The sequence below is a fragment of the Hylobates moloch genome, unplaced genomic scaffold (genome assembly GCF_009828535.3).
Source record: "Hylobates moloch isolate HMO894 unplaced genomic scaffold, HMol_V3 SCAFFOLD_43, whole genome shotgun sequence".
In the NCBI taxonomy this organism is placed as follows: Eukaryota; Metazoa; Chordata; class Mammalia; order Primates; family Hylobatidae; genus Hylobates; species Hylobates moloch.
This window is the reverse complement of record NW_026652318.1, coordinates 452,260-468,278: the sequence shown is the minus strand read 5'-3', so window position 1 is coordinate 468,278 and position 16,019 is coordinate 452,260. Positions and strand designations below refer to the sequence as shown.

At 33.3% G+C, this 16,019-nt stretch overlaps 1 protein-coding gene across 6 annotated transcripts in view; it reads left to right on the top strand.

The window, feature by feature from the left end:
• The window catches only part of LOC116463588 (interaptin-like), a 219,295-nt gene that overhangs the window by 93,320 nt on the left and 109,956 nt on the right, over positions 1-16,019 (top strand). For all 6 annotated transcript variants that reach the window (XM_058434747.1, XM_058434745.1, XM_058434749.1 and 3 more), the window contains one exon: positions 6,987-7,162. In XM_058434747.1, the coding sequence (XP_058290730.1) occupies positions 6,987-7,162 (176 nt within the window). The remainder of the gene's footprint in view (positions 1-6,986; positions 7,163-16,019) is intronic.

The following is a 16,019-nucleotide window of genomic DNA, read 5'->3' as shown; positions in this document are numbered from 1 at the left end:
TATGCTTAATGCTAACTTTGTAAATAGCCAAACACATTTTAGTAATATGGTTTCTATATCTGGTGTGATTGAGAAAAGTGAAACAGCATTATGTTTTCTTTTTTCTTTTTTAAACCATTATCTCAATGAATAGTGTTGCTAATTAAATTTAAATTAGGCATATACCTTGTTCTATTAGTGCCTTGTTACTGTTCTCATTTTGTGGTGGCATTTAGAATGAAAGCATGGTAACTAATTTCCCTCTTCACCAATATTTCTTGGTGTATTTGATCCTCTGAGTGATAGTCCAGTGACAAGAAAAGTAATAGAATAAGAAAACTTCCTAAATAATATTAACATACTCCTTAAATTCAGAAATATCTAGTGTAAAGCATGTTAATTCTGCTTTTATATAATCTTTGGAGGGTTTATAATACCTAAAGATAAAATCCAGCGTTCTAAAGAAACTAGGAAGTACATTTTCTTTCCTAAAAATTGAATTGAATATATTGAGAATGTTTATGAGAAAGAATAATTCCTTTTTGAATTGAATAACTTTTAGCTCTTAGAAAAGGGAAGGCAATAAGTTAATTCAACATGGCAAATGACACAGGTTCTGGATGACTAAAAAAGTATGCTGGGTGAGTGTTTTGAATGATAAGGTTTGTTTTTTATCTAAGAATTATTACCAGGAATATTCTGAATAAATTTCTGTGGGCTAATAATTTTTAATTCATTTTCTGATAACCTATTGAACATCTACCTTTCACAAATGCCTTGCACATAACTGATGCTCAATACATAATTTTTGAATGAATCCATGAATGAAATCCACTCACAAAACAAGTAACCATTTTTATCATCAGAAATCCCCTTGATCCTTTCCCAGAAATCTGGTGTTGAACCAACAGGATAATGCCATCCAGGTGACCCCAGCTTTTATATTTTAATCAGGACTATCAGTATTCATTTTTGTCTTCTGTAATAGCTTTGGCCCATATCTGCCACAGAAGGCTCATCTGATTTATCCACCAAAGCCTTCATGGATGGTAAGGTTGACCTTTAAAGGCTGGACTGGGACTAGACCAAATAATTATTGCCACTTCAGGATATTATGGGACTGGTACACTTGATCCTAATTATTTTCATTTTTGCATGTTATCTTCAGTATTTCAAATTTTTGAAGAAACATAGACATACAAATGGAAGTGTTATTTTTATTCTGTATTCTAATTTTGTCATCATTTTAAGTTATATTTTTAACAGCTTATTTTGTTCACATGTTTCCATAGATCTGTGATTTTTGCCCATTTTTATCTAAAAGATCACAAATTAGGAGTCTGGGATCTGACTTATATAAAAATAGTACATACTAAAAACAATTTTGGAAGTAACTAGTCAACTAGACACTTAGTACAAATTATAGTTTATAATAGATGAATAGAAATAATTATTTTTATACTCTCACTGGTAGATATAATGCATTCCATAGAAAAAGGTATACTGTTAAAAATAAAATCAAACCAAATTTCTAGAGTTCAGTGACTTTTGTTGCATTACTAAAAGCTGATTTTAAGCTAGATTATTGATTATTTTTAAAATATTAGGCCGTAAAACTTAGTTGCTCTTGATAAAGAAAAGGAGCTTAATCTTCTGTCTTGAAGAGGTAAAGGATTCATGGGCCAAAATGTGGGATGAAAAAAAAAAAAAGAGGTAAGGGAAAGAAACATGAGCTTTTTACTCAGATACGATCATCTGTGTTTATGGAGCCTAAAAGGAACTTTCAGTAGATCAGTGAACTATGTTTTGGGGTCCATTGCTATTTTTAATTTCTTCTCTCATTTGTTTAATTACAATTGGGCTTAATCACTAGCCTCCAGCAAAGTATTCTTTCATGTTCTGTGTTTTCCCTGACATAATTTCCAGCTTGTGTCTTGCAAGGGCTCAGCATATTACTTGGCACATTGGTTGGCTCAGCACACCTGCTACTCAGAATAAAGTGTCTTTTGAAAACGCAAATTAATTGTAGAAGGCCTATAAAATAGATATTAAAAACCTGAATGAAATATAGATATACTTCACCTCACAAAGTTGTGTTTAAATTCGATATTCCAAATCAGGCCATATTTGAAATATTCTAGCAGTATTTACTTTTAGAGGATTACTATTGTGAATCTTTTATAAATTATTTGAAATAAAGAGTACTTATCCTTTAATTTTTCTTCTTTGTAAAGCTAGACCTTGTCATCTCTAAAATTTTCAATGTCAACTCCAAAAATTTCTCTTGCAGGTCTCTCAGTTTCACTTCACTTCTTCAGTCTAATTAAGGACACTAATATTTTTTCTTATTTTCCCAACCATATTTTGGATTTACTTTGTTTTCTATCCTTGATCCCATAGTTTATTACCCCGTATCTTTTTAAAAACATCCTCATTGAGATATAATTTGCATACCACAAAATTCACCTATCTTAAGGAGACAATTTAATTATTTTTAATAAACCTACAGAGTTGTGCCACCAAATATTAGCTATTAGATTGGCAATCACATTCAATATTAGAACACTTGACTAATTCCAGAAAAGACCCTCCAGACCCTCATGCCATCTTCAATCAATCTCTGTGCTCACCAGGCAACTAACATTTCTCTGTCTATAGATTTATACTTTTCTGGACATTTCAGATATATAGAATCATACAATATGTTGTCTTTACATCTGGCTTTTACTAATTATGTTTTTGAGGTTCATTCATGTTGTGGCACTTATCCATACTTTTGTTCCTTTTTATTGCTGAACAGTATTCCACTGTATGGATATACCACATTTTATTTATCCGTTTACCAGTTGATGGATATTTGGATTGTTTCCACTTGTTGGTGCTTATGAATAATGCTGCTGTAAACATTCATATACAAGTCTTTGTGTGGACATATGTTTTCAATTCTTTGGAGTAGATACCTAAGTGTGGAATCACTAGGTCATATGATTAATCTATATATAATTTTTTTTGAGACAGAGTCTCGCTCTGTTGCCCAGGCTGGAGTGCAGTGGCATAATCTTGGCTCACTGCAACCTCTGCCTCCTGGGTTCACGCCATTCTCCTGCCTCAGCCTCCCGAGTAGCTGGGACTACAGGTGCCCACCACCACGCCTGGCTAATTTTTTTGTATTTTTAGTAGAGATGGGATTTCACCATGTTAGCCAGGATGGTCTCAATCTCTTGACCTCATGATCCGCCTACCTCAGCCTCCCAAAGTGCTGGGATTACAGGCGTGAGCTACCGCACCCTGCCAATCAATATGTAATTTTTTAACTGCCAACCTGTTTTCCAAAGGGGCTGCACATTTTACATTCCCACACCATGAATGAGGATTCTAGTTTCTTCATGTTTTTGTCAGCACTTACTATTGTCTGCCTGTTTTGTTGTAGTCATTCTAGAGGGTGTAAAATAATATCTCATTGTAGCTTTGATTTGTGTTTCCCAAGTTACTAATAATGTTGAGCATCTTTTCATTTGTTTGTTAATCATTTGTATATCTTACTAGTGAAACATCTCAAATATCTTGCCAATTTTTAATTGGTTTATTTTCTTATTATGTGATTGTAAGAGTTCTTTCTATATTCTGGGTATAAGGCCTTTATATGAAATATGATTTGCAAATATTTTCTCCCAGTGGCTTATCTTTTTATTTTCTTAATAATGTCTTTTGAAAAGCAAAGGTTGTTATTTTTGATGAAATATAATTTATCTGTTTTTTAGATTGTGCTTTTGCTGATGTATGTAAGAACTCTGTCTAAGCCTGTCAGAAGGATTTTCTCCTGTATTTGCTTCTAAGAGTTTTATAGTTTTAGCTCTTCTTTAGATCTATGATCTGTTTCAGCTAACTTTTGTGTATGATATGAGGTAAGGATCTAAATTCATCCTGTTTCACATGGATATTCAATTGTTCCAGTGCTGTTTGTTAAGAGGCCAATTTTTCCTTACTGAATTGCCTTGGCATCTTTGCCTAAAATAAATTCACCATAAATGTAAAGGATTATTTTTGGATTTTCTATTCTATTCCATTAATCTATATGTCTTATGTCAGTGCCACACGCTCTTAAGTACTATAGTTTTTAATAAGTTTTAAAATCAAGAAATATAATTCCTCTAACTTCCTTGTTTTCAAAATTGTTTTTGCTATTCTGGGCCCTCCATAGTGAATTTTAGGATCAGCTTGTGAATTTCTGCAAAGTAACCTGCCAGGATTTTGATAGGTATAGTATTGAATCTATAGATCAATTTGGGGAGAATTTCTACCTTAAAATTTTTGTATCTTTCAATTCATGAATGTGGTATGTTTTTCCATGGAGATCTCTAGCCCTCTCAAAAATGTTTTGTTTTCTTGAACTTCTTTTATTAGAATTTATTTCTAAGTGTTTTATTCTTTTTATGTTGTTACGAATTGGGACTGTTAATTTATCTTGGGGATTGGTCATTATTAATATACAGAAATAAAATTGATTTTTGTATATGTATCATGTATCCTGTGACCTTGATGAATTTGTTTATTAATTCTAGTATTTAGTATTTTTTTTTTTGTGTGTGTGTGTGTGTGTGTGTGTGTGTGTCTTCTTTAGGATTTTCTACATAGAGGAGTTTGCCAACACTCCAAGTCCTTTTACCTCTACTCATTTAGTTGTATTTACCCTTAAATCCTTTGGCCTTCATACATACTTCCAGGTTGTTAAACACTAATTCCTTAGTGAGGAATCCTCAGTATTCTGCTTAGGTTCCTTGGTGTTATTCATCTCTTAGCAACTGTTTTTCTTGCCTCTTATTTCACAGAGAAGGTTAAGGTTACCAATAGACGCAAATTTATTGTGAACCAGATGATGCTTAAGTTTCAGCATCTCTCACTTAGGACTTCCTTCCAAGGTTCTGGGAGGGCTCCTGGTGAAAGCAAGATGAATGGGTTGTAATTTGGTTAAAAATTATCTTTCTACTCAGGTTTTTCCTCTCTCTCACTTTTTAAAAAAATTATTAATTTTTTGTGATTCTCACTTCTGTTGTCAGTATACCATTGGAGTAGTCACAGGCATTTGGAGGATCTGAGTAAGGGAAAGTTGACTTAGGAGTATACCATTATAATTGCCATTTGGAAAGATATTTTAGAATGCTTTAATGAAACAAGCAAGAAATTACATTAATTTGGATGTATATAATTTTTTAAAATTAATCAAATAAAAGCATTTATAAGCAAATTAGGCAATAGAAATTATTGTGGCCTAAAGAAGCAAATCGTAATAACTTTTTTGATTACATCAAAGCAAATTTATTAATAGAAAGATAAATTTTTTAAAGTTCTTGGGTTATTGGATAATCTAATGAAAGGGAGTTAATTGTTCAGAGACATTGGAGAAAGATTTAAGTTTTCACTGATTTCACAAATATGACTAACATCATTGAATGTAACATACAAATCATAATATACTACTTCAGGGAGACCATCTAAGATAAACTGGCCCATGAGTTTCATTGTTTCAAAGACAATTTAATCACTTTCCAAGAAAACCTGAAATGGCAAAATCTTATGTATGAGAAAAGTTTAATAAGAATTTCCCCGAATTTGACAATGCTAAGAATTTGTGTGACATTACTGATTACCAAATTACTAATTACTAATTACCAAAGGTCTCCAAGATAAAATGGACTCTATTCAGCCTTTTTCTGCAGACTTAAACACTGATCACTACGTTTTTCTTAAAATTTCCATATCCCCTGGCTTTTCTGACATTATTCTTTTGGCTTATCTTCTTACTCACTGATGAGTTCCCCCTAGTCTCCTTTGAGGGATTCTTTTTAGTTTCAGTCCCTTAAATGTTTGTGTTGTCCAATGTGTTATCCCTAGCACTTCTGACTTTTCCATTTCTCCTACTGAGGAGGAATCTATTTTATTTACTCTTTCATTCAGTATTTGTTGAGCACATATTATGTAGTAGGCACTGTGCTAGATGCTAGATAGACTGTGATGAGCAAGTAGATATAACCTCTGCCTTATAGATCTTAGTCTACTCAGGGATGTAAATATTGACAAAATAATTATACTCTCATGGCTTCAGTCATCACCTTTTTGCTGCTCTCAAATCTGTGTCTGTATTTTATTTGATTATTAAGATAATTAAAACCAGAATAAAATCACTGAGATGACAAAATGTGATTACTTTGAGCTGTCGGATTTTATGAAGCAAATGCACTGGATCAGTCACTTTGAATTGTTTTATTTATTATTACCCCAGATTTTTCACTACCTATATAACCATGGTATGTGGGACAAATGCTGTATAAGACTTTAAGATTCTCGCCGGGCGCGGTGGCTCACGCCTGTAATCCCAGCACTTTGGGAGGCCAAGGCAGGCGGATCATGAGGTCAGGAGATCGAGACCATCCTGGCTAATATGGTGAAACCCCGTCTCTACTAAAAATACAAAAAATTAGCTGGGCATGGTGGCGGGCACCTGTAGTCCCAGCTACTCGGGAGGCTGAGGCAGGAGAATGGCGTGAACCCAGGAGGTGGAGCTTGCAGTGAGCCGAGATGGCACCACTGCACTCCAGCCTGGGTGACAGAGCGAGACTCTGTCTCAAAAAACAAAACAAAACAAGACTTTAAGATTCTCATTTTGAATCTAAGACTAAATTGCTCTGACCTAATTTTCTTCACTAAATGTTCACGGTTGAATAAAAAAAGATAAATAGAATAAATGTATATGAAGGTAGTTAGCTATCTTTCTTTGTAGTTAAAATAATGGCAAAATGGAAATGAGTTAGAGTGACCATATACTTCAGTCTACCTGAGATATTCCTAGTTTGTGTTTTGTCTCAGCATAATATGAATACCACCTTCTTTTGGTTTCAGAATTGTCTCCAATTAGACAGTAGATTATATGGTCACTCTAAAACTATTTTTGAAGAAATGTTTATTATGCTTACTATTTTCTAAAATCCTATTTTTTTTTTACTTTGCAGTCAAAGATTGTCAGAGTACAAATATTTCTGGAATAAGACTCTTTCATTACTTACTTTTACTAAAAGGGAGCTAACCAGTATTAAAAATGAAGTATATGATAATTACCAAAACTGGACTTCATTGAAAGGAGAAATTTTTCTACAAATTAAATCTATAAGTGAAACAGCCTTGACAGGTTTGTTACATATATTTAGAACATAATTGTCCCTTTTTGGTAAATGGTACATCATAAGTAATAAAATAATGATATTTCATTTTATTTGATGGGAATTAGGATTAACTTTGTTATCACTTGTTAGAGTAGATGACCATTAAGATCTATTTCAACTCTGAAATTTAATTATTATAGGTTTATCTAAGATAATCTATGATACATCTATCTTGAACTGTGGCCAGAAGTCTGTTCATTACTGTTAAAAGTACTAATCTATGTTTTTAAAACTCCTCTTAATGACTGAGTAGCTCATATTAGGTCAGCCTTCTTATAGATAACAACTTTAATTCTAGAAAAATAGCTACCTAAAGACAATAAAGAGTGACCCAAAGCAAACACATAATGGAGGGAGTATCAAAAATTAAAATAAGTCATACTAAGTGAAAGATGCCAATTTGAAAGGGCTGCATACTATATTATTCCAACTATATGACATTCTGGAAAAGACAAAACTATGGAACAGTAGAACGATCAGTGGTTGCCATGAGTTCCAGGCAGAGGATAAATAAGAAGAGCAAAGAAGATTTTTAGGGCAGTGAAACTAATCTGTACAATACTACAATAGTGGAGACATGTCATTATACATTTGTCAAAGTTCATAGAATGTACAACACGAAGAATGAACCCTAATGTAAACTATAAATTTTGGGTAGTAATAATAATGTTGATTCATCAATTGTAACAAGTACTACTCTCCTGAAGCGTGTCCATAGTGGGGGAGGTTTTGCATGTGTGGAGACAGGGGGATATGGGAATCCTCTGTACTTTCTGCTCAGTTTTCCTGTGAACCTAAAACTGTTCTAAAAAATAGTCCATTAAAGTTTTTTTTTAATGTTGAAAAATGCATGGCAGTGAGTGAATTTTTTTCTTTTTAAGGATATTGAACTGAGAGCAGGGCACAGTTTGCTCCATGCAAAGAAGGTAAAAATCTGATAGAAAACTGTAGACTAGAGGATAGAGATCAAGGCAACCTCAGCCTCTAAGAAGTAAGGGGATGTCCCAGAGAAGTGAAAGCCAGAGAAAGAGAGCTCAAATTTTGCATATAAACTCTTTCCAAATCTCAGGCTTATCCCTGAAATACATGTGCTCAAGGAAGATGCTAAATAGTCCATCTAAAACTAAAGTAATTGATATTTTAGCTGTCACCTACCCTATGAGAAACAGATTTAACACTTTAAGTTTAGCCAGATTAACTTCTTGTTAAAACAATACAAGAAAAAAAATAAATACTATTTGGAAGAACATAAGAAGAATCCAGAGTCTCTATAACATAACACCCACAATGTTCAGTATACAATCCAAAATTACTCATATCCAAAAGAATAGAGACCAGTTGACTCAGATGATATAATTAGCTAACCAGGATTTCAAATTAGCTATCATAACAATACTCAAGGATATAAAGGAAAATATGCTAGTAATGAATAAAAAGAAAATCTGAGTAAGCAACTATTAAAAAATGAGAAATTGAAGAATTGAAAAATATGGTATCTGGAATAAAATTTCACTGGATGGACTTTTTTTTTTAAGTCAAGAACTTATTTTATTTTATTTTAAAATAAACATTGAAGATCCCCCATTTCCCACCACGCTATAAAACTTTTGAATGTGGAATGTTCAACAGCCCATCCATTTTGGTAGGTTACAAAACCAGCAAAAACTCCAGTTGTCTAATGATGAATGTTTAAGAATAGTTTTGTTTTTAAATAGCTGAGCACCTACTGGAAAAATTCCTGGGCTAAATGCTGAAAATAAAATTTAATTTCTGCACAGAAAATACCATTAACTTAGTAGCCTTTGCTTAAAGGTGGGATTAATTCTCCATGAAGTCAGAATGAGACAATAAGCAGCATTAAGTTCATAGGCACACAGAACTAGTGCTCAAACTGCTAGCACAAATTCCAATGGGATGCCGTAAATGAACACTCAGCAAGTGAATTAATCTGATGCACAGGATTATGTTTAATCACCGAAAACACACTGGCCAGTGTACCATAATATGTTACCAGAAGAGTTATTATCTATTTGTTCTCCCTTTCAGAAAACTTATTGTAAAGGGACTGTTTTCATCCCATAAAGACAGGACTACAATTGTCAGCTTTCTATTACGTGGATATGGAAGGAAACTATTTTTACTCTGCATGTTCTGTCCTAAGCGTCATCTTGAGGCTTGCACATGATACTCAGATTCCTCACCCTTGCTTAGGAGTAAAACAATATACTTTACAGGGTGATAATAATTTCCATAGTTATTTGAAGTGGCTTGAAAAAGGCAAGATTGACTTTTTTGACATTGGATAAAATCTACAAATCAGCCCTCGAGTTATTCAATGATAACTGACAAACTAAAATATTTCCCTAGAAAGGAAGATGAAAGAAGTGAAGTGTGGTTTGGCAGAAAACTGCATTTCATAGCTTTTCCAGTTAAATTGGAGCACTGAACGTTCAGATGCATACCAAATTATGCATGGGTCCTAATCACACATATAAGGCTGGATGGACTTTTGTAGTGCATTGCATTTACAGAAAAAAGAATCAGTGAATTTTAAGATAAATCAATAGAAATTATTCAATTTGAAGAAGAGAAATAAACATTGAAAAAAAATGAATGGAGGCCCAGCATCCTCAGGAAAGAATAAAAATGCACCATAAGTGACAAATATGAGTAAATATAAAAGACTCCTTTTCCTTTAAATTTGTTTTAAAAACTCACATGCTTATTTAAAGCAAGCATTATTATTTTGTGGGGCTTATAAAGTATGTCAATGTAACATGACAACTAGAGTCTAAAGGATGGAGAGGTGGATAAATGGATTCATTTTGTTGCACTATATTTGTATTTTATGTGACATGGTAGAATATTTTATTTAAACCAATAAATTAAGTATGTATATTATGATTTCTAGAGCAACTACTAAAAAATTAAATACAGAAACGTAGTAAAAAGCTAATACATAATTTAAAAGATAACTCTTTAAAAAGTATTCAAACAGTCCAAAAGATGGCATTTTAAACATCATCTAAGATTTATGCAGTAATCAAATCAGTATAGTACTGGCATATGGATCAACAAAGATGAATAGAACAAGATAGCCTGGTAAATGACCCTACTTATATAATCAATTGATTTCTGACAAAGGCAGCAAAACAATCCAATGGGAAAAAGAAAGTCTTTCAACAAATTGTGCTGGAACAACTGAATACCCATGTAGAAAAATATACCTCAACTTCTGCCTCACACCATACATGAGAATTAATTTAGGATAAATCATAAACCTAAATGCAAAGGATAAAATTATAAAACTACTAGAAAAAACATAGCAAAATATCTTCATGACTTGATGTTAAATGAAGATTTCATGGATAGGACATAGAAGTAAGAACTATAAAAGAATGAAAATCGGTGAATTAGACTTTATCAAAATTAAAACATCTGTTCATCAGAAGCTATCAGTATGAAAATGAATAGTTAAATCACAGAGAAAATATTTATAAAATATGTGACAAAGAACTGTTGCCCCAGTTACATAAAGAATGCCTACAAGTCAATAATAAAAGTATTCAATCAAAAATGACCAAAAGATCTGAACAGACACTTTACACAGGAAGATACATAAATGGCCAATAAAGACACAAAAATGTTCTCAACATTATTAGCTCGTCTGATTGACTAAAATGAAACAGTCTGATGGCAGCAGATGTTACTGAGGAAGTAGAGTACTGGAATCCTTGTACAAATTGGTGAGAATGTAAAATGCTACAGCCACTTAGAGAAAATATCTGACAGTTTCTCATTAAACTAAATACACATCTATCCAAAGACCCTGAAATTCCACCCTTTGGTATTTACCCAAGAAACATGAAAACATATGTCACAAGATACTTATATGAGAATATTCAGCAACTTTATTCAAGCTTAATTCAAAATATCCTAAAACTGCAAAAAGCTCAGGAGTACATCAGTAGTAGAATGGGTTCTGTAAAAGAAAACAATTGAATATATTCAGTGGGATATATAATGAACTGCAGATAATGTAGTAGCATGGATAATCCTCAAAAATATTATGCTACTTGAAAATAGCCTTACACAAATAATACATATTGTATTATTTCATTTATACGATGTTCTAGAAACAGGCAAAACTAATCTACACTGGGGAAAAAATGGTTGCCATGGAGGGTGGGATTGACTGGAAAAGCACAAAGGCACTTTCTTTGATGGCAGCAATTCTTTATGTTTTGATAGGGGTTTGCATTACACAGTGGATGCATTTGCCAAAACTCATCTACTGGTGCACTTGAGATTTGTACAATTCTGTAGGTAAATTTACTCAAAAATAAAAAGAAATAAATGCAAATGTTGAACTGTATCTGTATGATGAAATGTTTAGGAGAGAAGTATATTTATGTCTGCAACTTACCTTGATATTCACAGGATGGATTGATAGATGTATAAAGTGTTTGATAGGTATATAGTTACGTGACAAAGCAAATATAGTAAAATATTAATTGTAGAATCTAAGTAGTGTGTATATTTGTGCTCAGTATACAATTGTTTTAACTTCTCTATATGTTTTAAAACTTTCATAGTTAAATATTGGAAAAAAATCATGTTAAACCATGAAACTTTAATTTCACTTGCTGACAATTTTGTTATATAATATGTGCGTTCAGAAATGCATTTTTATATGACAATATGCTTTTAAATTTGAAATTTAACTTTAATAATTAAATTTAGGCAAATAGATGAATATTATAACAAACATGTAAAAAGTATATCTATATTAGGCCGAGTGTGGTGGCTCATGCCTAGCACTATGGGAGACTGAGGCAAGTCAATAGCTTGAGCTCAAGAGTTTGAGACCAGCCTGGGCAACGTGGCAAAGCCCTGTCTCTACTAAAAATACAAAAATTAGTCAGGTGTAGTGGTGCGCACCTGTAGCTCCAGCTACTTGGGAGGCTGAGGCATGAGAATTGCTTGAACCTGGGAGTAGAGGTTGCAGTGAACATGTCACTGCATTCCAGCCTGGGCGACAGAGTGAGACTCTGTCTCAAAAGGAAAAAAAAAGGGTATCTATATTGTTAAATGGAGCAGCTGGGTGTGGTGGCTCATGCCTGTAATCCCAGCACTTTTGGAGGCTGAGGCGGGTGGATCCCGAGGTCAGGAGATCGAGACCATCCTGGCTAACATGAAACCCTGTCTCTACTAAAAATATAAAACATTAGCCAGGCGTGGTGGCGGGCACCTATAGTCCCAGCTGCTTGGGAGGCTGAGGCAACAGAATGGCATGAACCCGGGAGGCAGAGCTCACAGTGAGCAGAGATCGCGCCACTGCACTCCAGCCTGGGCAACAGAGTGAGACTCCGTCTCAAAAAAACAAACAAAAAAAAATGGAGCAGACACTGAGAGTGTGCTAGTCGCTAGTCACATTCTTTGGACCTTTAGTGTTCTTCTACTGACTTTTAACTTCCAGGATCTGCGTGTCTGTGCCAGAGGAATCTTGCTTCTGCCACAGTTAATAATACAGATATACTTTACATAATTATATTTCATTTTGTAAATATACTATATATTATGCATCATTTCCATTATTTAAGCATTCATATATGTCTTTTTTTGGATATATGTTTTTGTTATTTTTTTTGGGTAAATACCTAGGAGTGGAATGGCTGAATTGTATAGTAGAGTATATTCAACATTTTAAGAAACTACCCAAGACTTTTCCAAAGTGGTTGTTCCTTTCACATTTTTACCAGCAGTGTATGGAGACCTCTAGTTGCTGCATATCTTTGCCAACACTTAGTACTGTCAGTCTCTTTAATTTTATTCTTTGTAATGAGGTATTCATATAAAAGATATAAATGTATATGTAAAATAGTTGTGTTGGTAATTTTCTCATTTTTGAGTGTCTTGTCACATCTTATAGACTATTTACCTCATAATATCAATAATTGTGAATTCAATCATACTAGAGAGACATCAACTCTAATGTTTTTGTTTACATTTGTGTTGCATTATTAATATTTTCTGTAATCCATGTTTTCTTTTTCAGGAAACTTTTAAGCCAACTATCCATTTTAGGACTGTTAATTAAACCACATAGCTAGGAATAGTTATATCAGTTATATAGTACAGTGTATCACAATCTTAGAAAAATAACAAACAAGGAGACACTGACATCCTCTCTGTGTAGAGGAACAACCCTCCTCCCTCAGAAAGCTTCACTCACTTTATTCTCCCTGAATGTGACCTGTGGCCATGACTGTACAATATGTGAAAAGAGGGAGGCCCTTCAAATTCATGCAGGTGAAATTGGCTAAGGGTCTCCCAAACAAGTAGCTGTCCCTTCTTGTAATTGAAAGTCTCAGTTCAAATGTCACCTCCTCAAAAACATCTTTGCTGACTGCCCTAGTTAAAGTTGTCTTCCTTTATAGTCCTTGTCTATCCTGATTTTCTCTTTCATTTTTAATAATATTTACTACTACCAGAAATATTCATTTATTGATTTATGTGTTTACTGCCAGTCTCCTCCTACTGGTTGTAATCTCAGTGAAAACAGGAAGTTTGATTGTTTTGCTGAATGCCGTATTACTAGTGTTTTAAGAGAATTGAACCTGTCACATAGTAGGTGCTCAGTGAACTTTGTGGAATTGAAATGGAAGTAAAAGTACACCCACATTTTCAGTCAGATTCCTGCTAATATTTATATTAGGTTTTGGAACCTCTGAGTATTCTCTAAGATTTCTTAGTAATGCTTACATACTCTGCAATCTGGAAAGGGAGGAGAGAGGCTTCATTCATTAGCTACACTTTCCTGAAAACCAAGAGCAAATTTAATGTAGGCTATTATCAGTAGTACAATTCCAAATTGGATTTTAAAAATCAGTTTGAAAGTTTTTTATTGAATTTATAAGAGGAAAATATAAACACTTAATAATTAGTTTTTCCCAAATTCAAAAGGCTTTAAGGATTGTTGCAATCATAAACATAAAACAACGTCAATATAAAAACATAGAAAATACAGAAAAGGGGCAAAAAAAAGAAGAAAAAATGACATAAATCATCTGTAATATCATGACACAGAGATAACTGCTGTTAACATTTTGATATAGAGCTTTCTAAACTTTCTTTTCTGTGCATATAGATATATATACATACATATACACTTAAAATATATCATGAAAATATAGTCATGCCAATTAACTACGTTAACAGTATTTTATTGTAGATATGTATCTTATTTAACTAATTTTCTATTCATGAACATGTAGGTTGATCATAGTCTTGCTATTGTAAATAAGGCATCACTGAACATCTTTATATATGCATCTTTATTATTTTATCCTGTTTTTTTCTTCACCATAGTTAATTCCTAGAAGTGGAATTGCAGAATCAAAGTATATGCCCATTTTGCTTTTCATTTGCAAGTGTTACATTTTATATTTTATCGAACACGAAGAAATAGGAGTTAGTTTTCAACCCTTGACTTTTATATTTACCATTATAGTATATCACTTTTGCCTCAGAAGCTGAAGGACCTTGTTTAGAAGTTACACGGTGGTGATGACAGAAGCTCAAAGGTGGAAATGCACACGTGAGGACAGTATATTTAATTCCCAAGCAAGAGCTTGGTGAACACAACAGATGGGGTGTGTCAAACTGAAGCTATATTATTATAAGAGCTTTTTTCACCTTTTAAAAAACTTTCTTCTTAGTGCTATCAGAGCAATCAAATTTCCGGGGCATGGATATACAAATGTGCAAATATGTGTAAAACTTGAAAGGTGCTGATGCTTGCCTTTTTACAGTTTCTTTGATCAATTTGAACACATTTTAAGTTTAACAGCAATCCTAGTAGCTGTATAAACATGCCAATTTCATAGCAGAGAATTTTAAGCAAATAATCTATATCTTAAATTTAAGTATAGAAAAAATAAATTGAATGTAATGTTTTTAAAGGATAATTCTAGTAAAAGTTGGGGAACTATCCTACTGACATGAAAAGATGACCAGGAGGCTAAGAAGCATGCAGACCTTTGCTTTCCCATAGGTTAGCCACCAACCACATGGGGCTATTGAGCACTAGAAATGTGGATATAGCCTTTTGTTGAAATAACATTTTGGATATGTGGAATGAAATAAAATACACTATTAAAATTAATTTTGTGTGTTTCTTCTTATATTTTTAATATGGCTACTGGAAATTTAAAATTACATGTGTGGTTTGCATTATTATACATACATATTTCTATTGGATATGACTAGTACGGATAAATAGTGAAATGAACATTTTAACATAAAATTTGTAAATGTTATAATTTATTTGATATTCACAAAAATGATGAGGACGATGTGAATTATAGCTGAGGAACACTTTACGGTCACTCTTAATCCTAACCTGTTAATGTGTATTTCTAGTTGTCTTTATTATTTAATTCATCTTTTACTTAAATTTATTAAACAAACACTATTCAGAGTCAGGAATGTTAGAACTCTTGGCAGAAATCAGGAAAAATCTGGAGGGGAATGTAGGATCCTTGATAGTGTTGCCGTTTTACAGACTTACCACCAGGTCTGGAGAAGGGCCACGCAAACCAATATGTCTGCACCAACCACGCTGGCCTCTGTGTTGCTGGCTTCAATTCTTAATACATAAAGATATATAGGCATTCTAAGAGCAGGTCTCTAGAGTCAGCCAAAGTTTATATCCTGACTCTGCCACTTAACAAAAAACTGGGGCTTCAGTGTCCTCATCTATACAGTGAGAACACACACACACACACACACACACACACACACACACACACACACACACAC